The 16,641-nt window shown below is 38.5% G+C and overlaps 1 protein-coding gene across 1 annotated transcript in view; it reads left to right on the forward strand.

The window, feature by feature from the left end:
• The first annotated feature begins 5,237 nt into the window (after positions 1 to 5,237).
• Positions 5,238 to 16,641, forward strand: part of LOC306997803 (LHFPL tetraspan subfamily member 6 protein) — a 67,761-nt gene continuing 56,357 nt past the window's right edge. The window contains exons 1-2 of the mRNA XM_079611295.1: positions 5,238 to 5,537; positions 7,821 to 8,352. Of these exons, the coding sequence (XP_079467421.1) occupies positions 7,968 to 8,352 (385 nt within the window). The 5' untranslated portion in view covers positions 5,238 to 5,537; positions 7,821 to 7,967. The remainder of the gene's footprint in view (positions 5,538 to 7,820; positions 8,353 to 16,641) is intronic.

The following is a 16,641-nucleotide window of genomic DNA, read 5'->3' on the forward strand; positions in this document are numbered from 1 at the left end:
TGAGAAGCTTGTCACTAGATCAAAGCAAGACCAGGAGGCAATTAACCTATTAGATCAACATCAATGGGATCCAGCTTTATGCCACTCCTCATCTCAGGGTAAGGCACATGGCTAAACTACAAGCTACAAAGTAAGGTGTGATGTCTAACCTCCGCAGCACAGATAATCGCTTAATGAGAGACCCCCAAAGGGCAGAAGCCTATATTGCTGAAATTATGTCAGTTCGCAGATTTTACAGTTCCTAACTGTACTCAGCAAATTCACATCTTTTGTGATGCCTCAGAAAAGGCTCATGGTTATGTTGCGTATCTACAACCAGAAAACCCTGAGGGATATGTTGAAGTGGCATTCCTCACTGCTAGATCAAGAGTGGCCCCTAAACGACAGCTATCTATGCCAAGGTAAAAACTGTGTGCAGCCTGTATTCAGTTTTTCAAGGTTCAATGGAAAATGTTTTAGCTTGATACCCATATGCTGTCATAGTAGATGATATATTGGTTGGTGGACACACAGAAATGGAGCACAACGACAACCTAGAAAGAGTGCTGGAGTGGGCCAGACAGCTAAATCTCAGGCATAATCCTCTGAAATGCAAATTCAGAAGGACAAAGTGAGCTATATGGGCCATGTCTTCAGCAGTGATGGCTTACAGTACATGCCATCTAAAGACTAAAGCCATCCGTGAAATACCAGAGCCTACAAATGCCACTTGGCATGATCAACTACATGGGCAAGTTCATCCCTAATCTCAGTTAAATATCTGTCCCTCTCCGCCAGCTAACTCACAAAGACACAGTATGGTGTTGGCTGCAACAGCACCAGGATGCTTTCAATGCCTTGAGAAAGTGCCTAACATGCCCCCCTGTCCTGTCTTACTACAATGTTGACAAGCCCATCACCTTAACATGCGACTCCTCACAATTTGTTTTAGGAGCGGCATGCCTGCAGGACAGTAAGACTATTGCTTACGCTTCATGGGTCCTCACGCAAACTGAAATTTGCTATGCGTAAATAGAAAAAGAGCTCTTTGCTGTAGTTTTCACTTGCACCAGGTTCAACAATTACATCCAAGGCAAACCAGTGACCATTGAAACAGACCACCAGCCTTTGGTGACAATCATCAAACGTCCGATACTCAGCACTCCTGCCCGACTCCAAACGAATGTTGCTTCAGCTCCAACGATACAACATCACCCTAGTCTACAAAAAAAGAAAGCACATAGCAGACACCTTGTCACAAGCCCCACAAGCACCTGTACAGCAACAGTCCAAGGAGGAAAACACTTTTGAGGTAATGAATGTCTACAACATCTCACGATCACGCATGGATGAACATAAACGTGAATGCAATCAGACAAGGATGGCCAGCCAAACTGCACAGTGTTCCCCCAGCAATGTGGTTGTTTCACCCATACAGACACAAACTGGTCAAAGATGATGGAATTGTGTGGAAAGGCCGCAAAGTTGTCAACACTTCAGCTGGAATACACACAAATTGTACATAGGGGTCACCCTGAAGCTGAATCCACCAAACAACATGCACATGGCATATACTTTTGGCCTACCATGACAAAAGACATTAATGCATCTTGTGCCACATGCAACAGCACCAAAGCACACAAACAGAAAGAACCACGGAACGGTGTACCAAGCCTACCATGGTCAACAGTAGCAGCTGACATCTTTGAGTGGAATAGTCACCAATACTTGGTACTTGTCGACTGCTAATGAGGCTGGTACGAGATCGATCAGCTCCACAATTTGACCTCAGCAAGTGTCATACTGAAGCTAAAGAGACACTTCTCTGTTCATGAGTCACCCCAAACCCTCTTCACAGACAATGGGAGACAGTTTGTCAGCAATGAGTTTGAAGATTTTGCTAGGATCTGGGACTTCGTTCACAAAACCAGTTGTCCAAACTACCTTCAATCAAATGGCCTAACAGAGCATGCGGTTCATATCGCTAAACAACTCATGGAAAAGTCCAAACGAGATGGTTATGATATCTATCTCAACCTACTGAATCTGCGAAATGTCCCACAAGATCCTAAGCTTGGCTCACCAGCTCAGAGTTAATGCCCAGACAACCCCGCACCACCCTGCCTCTCCACAGCTCTTTGCTGAAACCTTCTCCTCTGGCCTCCAAAGAGATTCATGCACAGATCACAAAGAAAGACTGTGTGAAAAGAACAGTTATGACAAAACAAGTAAACAACTGAGTGCACTCTCAAAACGGCAAGTAGTTAGGATGCAAACCCCTTGTGGTTATGACGGCAAATGATTGGTGAAGGAAGTCTGCCGTGAACCAAGACCTTACATCGTCCTGTCTGGTGAAAAGAAAGATTGGAGAAACCACAGACACCTCCTATCTGTGAAAGAGCCTGCCAAGTCATTATGATCATAATGGTCATGAGGTAATCCATGCTCCAAACAAAGTGAATGATCCAATTCCAAAGATACCACCCACACAATCAACCACAGGTCAAATAACCTCTCAGACACACACAATTGAGAGCCAGTCAGTACTTATGTGACACGGTCTAACCCAAAATACAAGGACTGAAGTGTTAGATATGCTGTTGAATTGCACATTCATCTAGGAGGTTATTCTGCAATACACTTTATCTACACTTTATTCATTTACAATGCACAATAGTTTGTTTTTCTGGTATTGCAACTGTTTCAAATTCAATAAACCTTTGTTGTTCTAGTAAAGGTTTGTATTAAATGAGAAGAGTGAACTAATGTTCATTGAGAAGAAGATTTCTGATGTAAATTCAGCTTTTTGGGAGATTTAACCAGATTATCATTTTAGTTCATAAACATAATAAAACAGTGATCTTTTGAGCTGACACACCTTTCTTTCAAATTAATTGCCTAACAAATTGCGCCTATTACTGTTGTTAAAATACAACAAATCACTTCAAACCAGTGCCTTGACATTAACTTCGCCTTGCCAGAGGGAAATGGGGAGTTCCCTTGACAATGAACAATCACAACAACTACAGATATTGCACATGAGAGGGCAAAAACAATTGAATTTCAGCCCATTTCTCCTCAGAGGGATTAAAAGGAGAGAAGTGGTGGGGCACAGGGTTACGCTCTCTGTAGTGTTTCAGGATGTGAGTCTTTGTGAATTATTCACAGCTATGGTCACTCCTCCAGCTCGCCACACTTTACACCAGCATCTCCTGAGATTTGCACACATGCTGCATCTCTTCTGTCCTCTCAGAATCACTTTTTTTTCTGAGGTGCTCTTATTTTGCACTGCTCAGTCAGAAGGCTGCACCCGTAATAATTATTCAATCGAGAATTAATTTGAATTTCTATTCAGAACAATTGCTCTCATTCTCATGGTAAAATCTAAACGTACTTTCACACCAAGAACAATATAAAAAAAAGATAACTATAATGATAACTATATTAGCGTCCTGGATTCTCCGGTCACGTCTGGAGATCTTCCTCCTCCGATGTACCAGCCTGACTTCCTGGTCACATCTCCTCCACTAGTTTCGTCCAGTTCCCTGAATCCGTCGGTGCCACTGGTGTCGTCCTGCTCCTTGGCTCTGCCCCGCCGCTTGCTCCGTTCGGCTCCTCGACTTCGCCTCGGGCTACCCCTTGACCAGCTCAGCATGAGATCGAGTACCCAACTGCTGCTCGGACAAGTTAAGGTTAGAGTTAGGGTTGTCTCCACCTCCCATTTCGGCTTGTTGTCAGCCCATCGGCTTCCCCGTCCTTGCTCCCTCAGTGGATGCCCCGGTCTGCCGATCCCTGTCTCCGCCTCGGTCCCGCGAGCCAGCAGCTCCATCTAGGGCTTCTGGGCCACGGATGTCGCCCTGGTCTGTCGGCCTCTCTGCTCCGTAAAGGTGTCCATGAACCTTGGTTCTGCCTCCGTCAGTCGGTCCCCGGGTTCCGCATGGACATTCTGCCAAAGCTTCACCTTGGCTCCTCCCACCGTCGGCTCCACCACAGTGTCTGTTTCCGTCGGCTCCTCCAGGTCCCTGTTTGTTTTATGGTGTTAGTTCGATTTGATGCAAGTGCTTTTGAGGAACTGTTTGCAAGAAGTGACATCAAATATTTAAAGAATCTTTAGATTGACTGCCACACCATACATAACTTACTTTACTTAGCCTACTTATGACTAACTAACTAACTTTATTTATTTATTTATTTAATTTGTTTGCTTGTTTATTTGTTTGTTCTCATGCTAGTGTGATATGCTATATCAGATACAGTAGCCCCACCCCAAACACACACACACCTGTAAACGAATAGAACTAAGATTGATCAATGTTTCTGTTAAGAGTATATCAGAGTATGTTTGAGTAGCTAGCCTATATTGACAACATGGTTTTGATATTTTATGATACTTTTTGATTTTTGTATGAATTAATTTTTTTCATAATTGTGTTACTGTATAAATTTAGTTTGAAAAAAGCCTATAAAACATGTAAAACACAGATGTTGGAGAGTTCTACTATATTTTTCTTTACTTTATTTCTATTAGATCAGCTTTTAGATGCCACAGACACCCAAATATGATAATCCTAGTGCGAGGGAGCCTCCCTCCAAAATGTATAAAAGTTGCTAATATTTTTTATGTATAAACACTCAATTTATATATGAAACAATTTTATTTAAAATGTTTTGAATATTATTTGTAAAACATTTGGTTTCTATTATGTTATATTATTATGTCTTTTTTTACTTTACTGTTAGATTATTTATTGATTAAATATTGTTATTTATTACATCGTTATTAATTAGGCCTACATAAATATTTGTTATGTATTTATTACATATTGTTTATTATTTAAATCAGTTTTTATTTGAATCTATTTATTTAGTTATAATCCTATTGTATTATCTATTTATTTTAGATTTGTTTTGTTTGTTTTCTCTAAACTTTTCCAGGTACCACCCAGTACTCTCTTGTGGCCCCTGGGGGTCCCTGCTGTAAAAAACTAAAAACAGGTTCCCATTGTGACACCATATTCCATGACAACATTCCCAGTAAGTTATATGTGTGTCTGATATATTCATTATGCATTAACAAAGGATATGTTAGAATGTATTGTATTTTGTAGTAAAGACTTTAAGGCATGTGTCTGTATAGAACCTGATTTTAAAATAAATCTACCCTGAGATGTATTACTGGTGTAAAAAGTGTGACAACTAGCCCCGGTGTGATTCTGAGGCAGCATGCCGGTGGGCGGAGCTTCTTCTTCTAGGTTAGAGAGCGAGCGAGAGTCTGACTGCTGCCACACTGCGCTCAATGCAGCGATACGGACACATTGCTCAGTACTTCGCGTCTCTTATTAATGACACTGGGATTATTTCAGCACTTTCCTGCAGGAGTGACAGTGAACTAAACAGAAAGACGCAAGCGGACCTCAGCAGACCCTCATTTGACGGGATTTAACGCGCGTTTTCTGCGTGCGCGTTGTGCGGACAAAGTTTATTTCTTCTTCACGGTCCCATATGAAGCTGGACCGGAGTTTGAATTAACACGCCAGTCAGAATATAGGCCTATCTATGTAAGTTATCACACAATATGTTTTATTTTTATATGGTTATTCATGTTTTGCATGATGTCGTGCTAGTCTTTTGCATGGCAGGAGTTTATATAGCATAAATATATCATTGGCACTGCCACTATTCATAGATGATCAGTGTTGAGGAGCTTTGCCAAAAACTTTTTTCTTTTTTTCTTTCCTTCTCTGGAAATATTAGATGTTTGGGCCCCTAACATAGCCCCTCATAGCAAACACTTAGTAATTTACATTCATATCAATAAATATGATTACATTAAGCTAAATAATCCTTAACACCCTTCAATAATGTTATTCATAAAGGCTATATAAATGTCATTATGAGCAGCTGATCTGTTAAGCATACTATAGGCTATGATTTATTAACGTGAACTGATTATTGTAAAGATTCTCATTGTGAAAAGTGAAAATGTGCAGTTTTAGGAGTTTTTCCGACAAGAATAAAAATTAGCTTTATTAATTTACTTTTTTTTTTTACTGTAGATATTCAGATTTGTTTAGCAAATCAAATATTATTTTTGACTAATAAAATCAAGATGTTACCACATAAAACTTAAACATTAAACTTTTTTTTTTCTTTTCTTTTCTTTTCTTTTCTTTTCTTTTCTTTTCTTTTCTTTTCTTTTCTTTTCCTCTGCTAGTGTCCCTCTGCAATCTTTTGTGCAAAGATTAGATGTTTGAGTCAGCCTTATATGGAGTAATGTTCACTCTTCCTGCACTATTTTGAGTAGCAACTTTATTAACCACAACTGATGAACAAACATCAAGTTAAACTCCAGAAGCTTAAAATCATTTGTTCAATTTCATGCAGGTACTGTGTTATGTACATGTTTAAACATTCCTTCATTCATTTGAAGTATTCTTAGGAGAACAAACAGGAATGGAAATGTTTACTTGTTTGTTTATTATTGATTTATTCATGCACATTTTTATTTAATTGTATTTTTATACAGTCTTTTACAGAATCATCATAATATACTGATTTGATGCGTAAGAACCATTTATTATTATTATTATCAATGTTGAAAACAGTTGTACTGCTTTACTTTTTTGTGTTCTTTGAACTTTTATTTGAAAACTAAATATTTTGTAACATTATAAATGTATGATGCATCCTTGTTAAATAAAATTATTATTTCTTTAATAATAAAAAAAAAAAATCTTACTGACCCTAAACTTTTGAACAGGGCAAAAGTAAAGCAAACAAAAGTGTATACCAGAGGTTCTCATCTCTGGCCTTCGAGGTCCACTTAGGGTATACGTTTACACGACAACGATGCACTAAAACGAAAAACTTTTCTTTTGCGTTTTTCACATACAGGCGAAAACGTTGTCACGATCCCCATTCACACAGATCTGTGAAAACGGCAAAAAATGTGTATTATTCATGCCAGGCCAGTAGATGGCGATGTCACTTTGTAAAGAAAAACTATGCGCCTATATATCTAACACGTAATCCGCATAATGTCAGCATTTCCACAAATTCCGTTTTTGCAGTTTACACAGAGACGATAGCGGTATCGTTTTCAAAAACTTTCACTTTGAAACCTGAGTTTTTTTTTAAAGTTTGCATTGTCAGTAGGCCTACCCCAAAATGCTATTGTCCTGAACGTCCAAAACACATAAAAAGTTTTAATCACCAAAATTACATATTTAAAGTTTTTTTCTTGAAAAAAATTATACATGCCTTGCATGTAACTCTACACCCTTGCCTCATTTAGTGTACGCGGTATATGCAAATGAGCCCCGCCTCCACTCACTCACACCAGCTCAGAGATCCACTCGTTGATCTGATTGGTTACAAGGTAGTTTGTGACGTCAGAAACACCAGCGATTTCAAATTTTTGAGACTGTCTTTGGTTCACTGCAGTTAAAGGTGAAAATACTCAACAATGCTGTTAACTTATGCATTTGTACATGGTTTTCAAGCATATTAAAAACACCACATAGACATATAAACAACACTAAAAAGCTTGATTTTCACCACAGGGGGACTTTAAGTTTTTAGTTGAAAATGGTGTTGTGTAACCATTTAATTTCCTGCAGATTTGAGCTCTAACCCTAATCAAGCACACCTGAACAAGCTAATCAAGGTCTTCAGGATTATTAAAAAAGCAGATGAGTGATCTCAATGGCCAGAGTTGCCCAAGTGCTATATGAATGTTGTTGCATCAGAAAACAGGAATTGTGACTCTTACTGATTGCTAAATGTTATTCGAAACATTCTGAAGACTGATGGGACAGTGTGTTTTATTGCTTCTTCCTCAGGTGACGGCAGAACCATGGTGGAAACCGTATGGAGATAGACATCCTCTTTCCAACAAGGGTAAAGGAAGTATTTCTCGTGACATCCTCTTTTTTTCCCCCAAGCTCTCTTCTGGAAGCGTGTCCAATATTTAAACGCATTTGTCCAGCATGGCATCCAGCCTGACGTGCACCGGGATGATCTGGGCTCTGGTGTCCCTGCTGAGCGCGGCAGCTTCATGCGTGGGCTTCTTCATGCCCTACTGGCTGCTGGGCTCACAGATGGAGAAGCCGGTGTCCTTCGGCACTTTCCGGCGGTGCTCGTATCCCGTGCGGGACGAGGAGAGGCAGGCTACGGTCATGCTGGAGCAGTGCGGGCGCTACGCGAGCTTTCAGGGCATCCCGAGCGTGGAGTGGCGGATCTGTACGGTGGTGACGGGGGTGGGGTGCGGCCTGCTGTTACTGGTGGCGCTCACGGCGCTCATGGGATGCTGCATATCAGAGCTCATCTCCAGAACCATTGGACGCGCAGCAGGGGGCATGCAGTTCCTTGGAGGTGAGTAACAGACTTATCCAGATATCTTTACATGCAGACAAGTTCAGGGGAAACTCACAAACACACGTCCTGGTCGCATATCGTTCCAAACTTGAAAGGGAAAAAATGGATTTATATTTGTGTTCACAACAATTTCACAGATTTACCTCAAACTTCTCAATACTGTAATGCAATGTATGTGTTTGTTTGTTTTCTTGTTTTGTTATTTAATTTTTGTATCTCTGTTATTACTGTAATATCGTTTTTTCCCTGATTTTCAAATTTACACTATAACCGCTTTACAAGCATGCATGTTTATTGGAAATATTTAAACTGTTTTATACTGTAAAGCCGACATAAGTATTTATATTGATATTTGAAATAATAATGTAATTAAGGTTATAAGTTTAATAGGTCAGCAATAATAGCCATCCTAAGTAAACTACAGTTCAAATGTTTGGGGTTTATAAGATAATTTTTTTTTTTGTAATGTTTTTGAATGAAGTCTCTTCTGCTCACCAGGCTGCATTTATTTGATAAAAAAATAGAGTAATATTGTGAATTATTATTACAATTTAAAATAACTGTTTTCTATTTTAATTAGTGCTGAGCAACGATTAATCGTAATCTTATTTTGTATCTATAAATACACACACATTAATTTATATATTTAAGAAAAATGTGTTATTTATATATACAAATATTTATATATAATATAAATTATGTATAAATATATATATATATACATGCAAATATTTCCTAAATATACACATGCATATATGTGTTTTTATAGCTATATACTAAATAATTATACACAGTACACACACATATATTATGTTAACACAAACCTTTATTTTGGATGCGATTAATCATGATTAATCGTTGCCCAGCACTAATATTAATATATTGCAAAATGTCATTTATTCCTGTGATCAAAGCTGAATTTTCAGCATCATTACTCCAGTCTTCAGTGTCACATGATCCTTCAGAAATCTTGCTCGAGAAACACTTCTGATTATTATCAATGTTGAAGACAGTTCTGCTGCTTCATATTTCTCCATCCTTGCTGAATTAAAGTTAATGTCTTAAATAAGAACATTCGTATTGACCTCAAACTTTTGAATGGTAGTGTATACATTCTACACACAGACTTAAGGATAACTGATTTATGAATTGACTTTGTGTGCGTTATAATGTTTCCAAAATTATACGCTTAATGCAAATCTGTTCTAAGGTCTGTCAGGTGTAAACTAGAGATTGACAGAAGAGCACATGGCACACAGAAACAAACAAAAATGACAGAAGCCAGGAAAACACACACACACACACACACACACACCCACACACACACACACACCCACACACACACACACACACACACACACACACACACACACACACACACACACACACACACACACACACACACACACACACACACACACACACACACACACACACACACACACACACACACACACACACACACACACACACAGAGCACATGACAGACAAACACACTCATCCGCCATGTGCTCAAACTAGACACAAGACAGAAGTCATATTCATATCATAAGGTCATGGAGTACAAGCCCCTTTTTCTTTGTCTCTAGTTCAGTGAGCATCGATTCCAGCCGGTGTAATTCAGGGTGCCTTTGCCTCAGCGAGGAGAGAGGGAAGGGAAGCTGATTGAGTTTTAGACTGGAAGCTGGGGTCTGTAATTCCAAACTCAGTTTGTTTGGTTCTCGCCTGCAAGGTGCCTTTTATTTACTGCTCTGATAGTCTTGAGGGCTTGTGGCACTCGGCAGAGAAGGTGAAACAAACACTGCGTGGGGCGTCTTAGAAGGAAGTTTTCTGTGTACTGCAGCGACTCAAAGCGTCAGGCTCTTGGACTCATGATGTTTCAAAATGCTTTGTCTTCACGAACTCAGCTCATTTGTCTCGTGTGTCAGCCGAAGTGACAATAGCTCATCTTCATTCTCATTAGCTTAGTGTAAGTGCAAATGCTCATGCTGATTGCTTTTTTTTTGAAAGACGACATGAAATTGAAATGGAGCCTATTTACTTTAATGCACATTCTTGGTTTATTGTGTGGAATTTATCATAAAAATGCTTGTCAAAAATGCAAAAACTTGCTCTGCCTCATGAAGGATTTTGCTTTTCTTGAAGCTCAAACAGTATTTACGACTTACACGGCATTCAATGTATATACATTTTATCAGTTTATGCATTCCCTGGGAATCGAACCCATAACCTTGGTGTTGCAGTTCCCCATAATCTGCTTAACAGCCTCTTTTTACTTTTGCTGATGGACACAATCAGCTTTGCAACATTTTTGTCTTGTTGAATATCCTGTTTCAACTGGAAATGCATTAAGACTGTAAAATGGGTTGCAAACATTGTTTCATGTTCTCAACTTTTAAGCAATCCAATCTTAAAATATAATAGTGCATACGTAATGCGTAAAAAACCCCCAAACTTGACTTGATTATTGTAGTTTCTTACTAAAAGATTAGCTTCATATGGTCACTGTAAAAAAATATGATCAATAATTTGACAATTTATGTTTTTTAAGTCAGTTTAATGTAATTTAAGTTGAAATGACTTAAACATCCAAGTTGATTGTACTTAATTTAAGGCAGCAACTTTTATTCAAATGAAAAATATAATTGAATATCACTGAATCAACCTAAAAACATTAAGTTACACTAATACAACTTTTTACAGTTTGTTCTGAAGTTATTACCGTTCAGGAACATAAGCAACGTATCTCAAAGCAGCTTTTCTGTTACAACTTAGTTTAGTTTTTTTTAAATATATGCTTTTAAGTTGAACCAACAAGTTCAGCAGGAGCGCTGAAATAATGTATTTTGAATTCAAATAGGGGGACAAAAAAATGGTTTTGTGTTTCAGTCACTCACCCTTTTAAATTTATGTTTATGCGAACAATTTGCATAAAGCATATTGATATAAAATGAAGTAGTAAATGTATCAAATGCATTCAAAATACTGTCTTCAATTTTTTTACATGTGCGTTCATGTGCTGTCCTCCTATAAATCCTGTGAGGTTTGCACTAATAACTATTGTGACATTAAATTGGCCCCAAAGCCAACAGTGTCAGGGCAGATTTCAGTTAGCCATCCAGGTGCGTCATCATGTGCTCAGCTGAGGTGTCCACTGTCGCTTCTAACTAGCAGACCGCGGCGTTTGACTTAAGAGAGCCAGACACAAGGAGGTTACAGGACTGCAGGGCTGCTGAACGCATCACTTCCTGTCATGTTGCTCATAGCACTGCCTTCATCAGACAGAGTGATGATGTAAGCATCATACTCCTCATCAGCATTTTTTCACTTACAATCAATGGAAACTGACATTTAGTTGTGTAGTTGAAACTGGCCTTCTGTCAGTTGAACTGACGTTGGGCTTTTGTTGGTCTGGAGAGAATAAGTTAGGCTGAGTAGCCATTTTGAATGTCTCTATTCTAGTGCACTACAGATCAAGTAGTTTACTTTTATTCAGTAAGGATGCATTAAATTGATCAGTAAAGATGTGTAATTATTACAAGAATCCTGAACAAAAGGTGCCCAAGTAGCACAACTGTTTTTAACATTGATAATACGAAATGTGTCATTTGCACCATGGTATATTTAAAATTACCACAGTGTTACCATCTGATACCACCACAGTACTTTTTTTGTTAGTGTTATTACTTTTGCTAACCATGGCAGTTTGTCCCAAAAACAATATTACCAAGATATTTAGATGGCCATGCAAGATACTTTCGCGTATTCTATTACGTCCAAAAATATAGCATACTATGATTTTTTTAAAAACATTTACCATGGTAAGAAGATCATAGTCTATCATAGTTTGATAGTGACAGTTTTACCATAATAAAACCATGGAATTACAGTGAAACATGGAATTACTATGGTATTTTTTTGATAAAATGTACTTGGAGAACTATTTTACAGTCTCCTTGTTACTGTAGTATTAACAGTAAAGTAACCTATGCATAATTACAAGCAACTAAACCTAATGCTAACCGTATAGTACGCTCTAATAATTAATATTATTCAGTATATATACACCATAACAAAGACACCTTCAAATAAAGCGTAACTGAGCTCTAAAGTCACTAAAAAAGTAGCAAAAAGTATATATTTTTTGTGATATGTACCATGTAGTATCGTGATATTCTTGAACGTGCTTCTGAGGACCATGTTAACGCCATGCTTTATGAATTTAAGCACAATGGTATTTATTAGAGTATTACCATTTGATACCATCACTGTACTATAGTACAGCTACTGTACTTTATTTATGCCCAGAGACCATGAAATTACACATTGAAAGGGTACAAAATGATACTAAATGAGATACCATAGTCTAAAAAACATGGAATTATCCTATGGTCATGTAAGTGTATAGATTCCAGTGTGGTCATAATGTATGTATTGAATATTTCGTTTTGAGTTCCTGGAAGTTAACAGCAGCGGCTGAACTCTTGACATTGAACTAGCCGCATGAGTTGAAGCGTGGCGTTAAATTGAAGTATGCGCGACTGAACAAGACTGAATGAGAGACGTGAAAAGCACCAGACAGGGGTTAAGAGAAAAACGAGCGACCCAGAGAGAGAGAGAGACGGAACAGTACCCTGATGTTAAATCACTGGACCGCAGCTTGTCCTTGCCAATTGAGTCCCTTTCATTTGTATTGTGGTGTGTTAATGAGTGCTGTCTGGAAGCGAGGGCTCTGAACAGCGGGGCTTTGGCAAAGACAACACTTCCCTGCGGCTCACATTGATTCATCTGATGCCCATTTTGCTGATAATGAGTTTGATAAGCCCTTTATGTGTCACCAAAAGCATCTTTGATTAGAGCCCTCCTCTTGCCCTCTTGTTCGAAAGTCTATCTTTGTTCTTTCAGAGATGGATGATGTTTCCCTTTGTGAAGTAATGGAAAGCCCTTCCAGAAATACGCAGTTTAATCTCATCTATTATAATTCAGTGGTTCATTTGTCATGGGCAAGTTGGTCAGAAATGCATCAAGGTTATTTTATAAATTGAAAATGCATATGAATTATGGGGGACTGGGAGCGCCACTTTCATAGTTTACTCAATAATTCAAAAATGCTCTAGTTAATTATTACTATTAATAATGTACATGCAGTATAGGCTACCTGTCAAAAGTTTTTATTTTATTTTATATGTTTTTGAAAGAAGTCTCATTTGCTCAAGGCTGCTTTTATTTAATAACAAATTAAGTACAAACAGTAATATTGTGAAATATTATTACAATGTAAAGTAACTGTTTTTATATATATACTATTTTAACTATTCCTGGTAAAGCTGAATTTTCAGCATCATGATTGAAAATATTTGTCAGTGTCACATGATCCATTTTCTGCTCAAGAAACACTTCTGGTTATTATTATCAATGTTGAAAACATTTTTTTTTTTTTGTTAATTGAAATAAAGCTGAAATAAAACAAAATATAAATATTCAATGAAAAACTTAAAACTCAAATTAAAATGTTTTGGCAACAAACTGAAATAAAACAAATTAAAATTGAAGTACTAAAAAAAAAATATTTTTTTCTCTATTCAAAATATGGTCTTTCTTAATAATGTCCCTGGATTACAAATGTACCAGCATGTGTCTTTTTTCACAGGATAAAGATAAACAGGCACTGGTAATTGCATTGCGTGTGTGTGTGTGTGTGTGTGTGTGTGTGTGTTTGTTTGTGTGTTTGTTTGTGTGTATTGAAATTTGTTTGTGTGTTTGCCAGCTGGAATTGAACCAATAAAACCTAATGGAAAACCTCCTCAGTCAAACTAATGGACGTATTACTCCGGCGTTGTAGTGGATTTTAATTCATTTTAGTTTCAATTCAGCAGCATATTACTAAGGAAAAGGTATTCCCATGTTTCTTTGACAAGTACATTGGGACTAAATACTGAGGATCCGAGAACAGGTTCTTCCTGCTGTGGTGTGTATTGTGTCCTTTTGGCTAAAACACGTTAGACAGAACGATGAGTCATTGGGAGAATTGCTCACCATGAGCGAATTGTTCTTGAAAGTACAGAAATTATCCTCATTTTTCCCTTTCATGTTTAAACTTTTAGATTATAGATTTATCTGTCTGTCTGACATCCCCCTTTGACACGTCCGTGTTCGTCATGCTGAAAACAGCAAGTGATTCATTGTTGGGTGCTTTTATGATTCAAACTGTGATGAATTGCTGACCGTATACTGTTTGAAAGGGGCCAAATAACTTGTATTGAATAGTTGATTTGTTTTGGAGCAGTCAAAATATACTGAGTCACATCCGAATAAAATGTTTTCTGCTGTGATGCGTGATGTTATTGCCCTTTCTCTAAATTGAAAAAAGCTTGTGTGGAAATTTGAGTTCCCTATCAGTCAGCAAAGCTTGACATTACATTGACAGACTGACGTTGTGGGATCTCACTTGGGACCCCAATCACCTTCAAGTGGCAACAAAACAAGCCAATGGACATTGATGAGTGAGATGTGCTGCACGGTAGGAGGTGCATGATGGACGGTTGTGGAAGGCATCTTTTACTGCCCGAAGCTGCTACCATCTCCTCTTCTGGAGAGTTGACGCGCTTACATTCCCGGGAGAATGGAGACTCCACCCCCAGGTGGTCAAGCTGATAGTGAGTCATTTCGGATCAATTGGTGGATTCCCCTGAGGAAGGACTTGCTTTCTCAGGGACGGGGCACCTTGTGGCACCCGCGTCCAGATCTCTGGAACCTCCACGTGTGGCTTCTGGACGGGACGCGGCAGACTTAAGTAGCCTACCACAGGTGGTGGTAGACCTTATCACTCAAGCCAGAGCCCCCTCTACTAGGTGAGCTTATGCCTTGAAGTGGAGTCTGTTCGTTGATTAGTGTTCTTCCCAAAAGATCCCCGTAAATGCCCGATCAGCTCTGTGCTTTCCTTCCTGCAGGAGAGGTTGGAGCGAAGGCTGTCTCTTCCTCCACTTTGAAAGTGTACGTGGCTGCTATCGGAGCACATCCCGATGCAGTAGACCAGGGGTCACCAAACTCGGTCCTGGAGGGCCGCTGTCCTGCAGAGTTTTGCTCCAACCAGGTCCAACACACCTGCATGAAAGTCTCTAGTATGTCTTGCATCTTTTGCAGCGATTTTTGTGTGAGCATATCAGCGAACACCCCTGACCACTCGGTGAGTTTCACGTCTTTGTAAACGAAAGTTTAATGCGTTTTAGAAAGGATTATTCCTGTGCACCTATGCAGCCATTGTGGAGGTGGGGGGGGGGGGGGGGGGGGAGGAAAGCAAAAGAAAATGACAATTCTTGGGCCAGCAGCATGTGTCCAAATTTTAATCTTAACCGTTCTACTTCATCAGAAACGATCTGAAAACAGAGCTTTAAGTGTAAAATACCGAACTTGTCTCTTTAAGGTTTCAAGCCTTAATAAGTGAGGGTCATACCTTCGCAAACTCCTCCATTATTTGTTTGCGCAATTCCAATATTGATTCATTAAAAACTAACGTTCAATATTTTTGGTATGATTTTTAAAATGTTTTTTTTTAAAGAAGTCTTTTTTTTTTTGCTTACCAAGGCTATTAGATAAAAAAAACCCAGAAATAATATTACAATTGAAAATAACTGTTTTCTATTTTAATATATTGTAAAATGTAACTTATTGCTTTGATCAAAGCTGAATTTTCAGCATCATTACCCCAGTCTTCAGCGTCACATGATCCTTCAGAAATCATTCTATGCTGATTTCTTATTGTTATCGATGTTGAAAACAGTTGTGCTGCTTAATATTTTTGTGGAAACTGATATACAACTTTTTTTCAGGATTCTTTGATGAATAGAAAGTTCAAAATAGCAGCAGTCATTTTAAATAGAAATATTTTACAACATTATAAATGCCTTTACTGTCACTTTTGATCAATTTAAAGCATCCTTGTTGAATAAAAGTATTCATCTCATTAAAAAAATCGTACAAGTAATTGTACGATTATCGGCTGATTTATGCCCTGTTTACACTTGAACACTCGCGGGTGAAAACGTAAAAATATTTTATCAGATGTGCCTTCCGTTTACACGGCGATGGCGTTTTTGGGGCTTAAAAACGCCAAAAAGTGAAACCACCCTCCAGAGTGGAAATCTTAAAAACGCTCCACCGCCGCGTTCCCGTCTAAAGGGTAAAAACGCAAAAGTCTACTAGGGAGAGAAGTAGAAGGAAGGTTGTACGCAGGCGCGGACTTGGTGTTGTTGTGTGGCAGTGCTTCACATTGCCACCTAGCCGTCT

This window comes from Phoxinus phoxinus, assembly GCF_949152265.1.
Source record: "Phoxinus phoxinus genome assembly, chromosome: 4".
Lineage (NCBI taxonomy): Eukaryota > Metazoa > Chordata > Actinopteri > Cypriniformes > Leuciscidae > Phoxinus > Phoxinus phoxinus.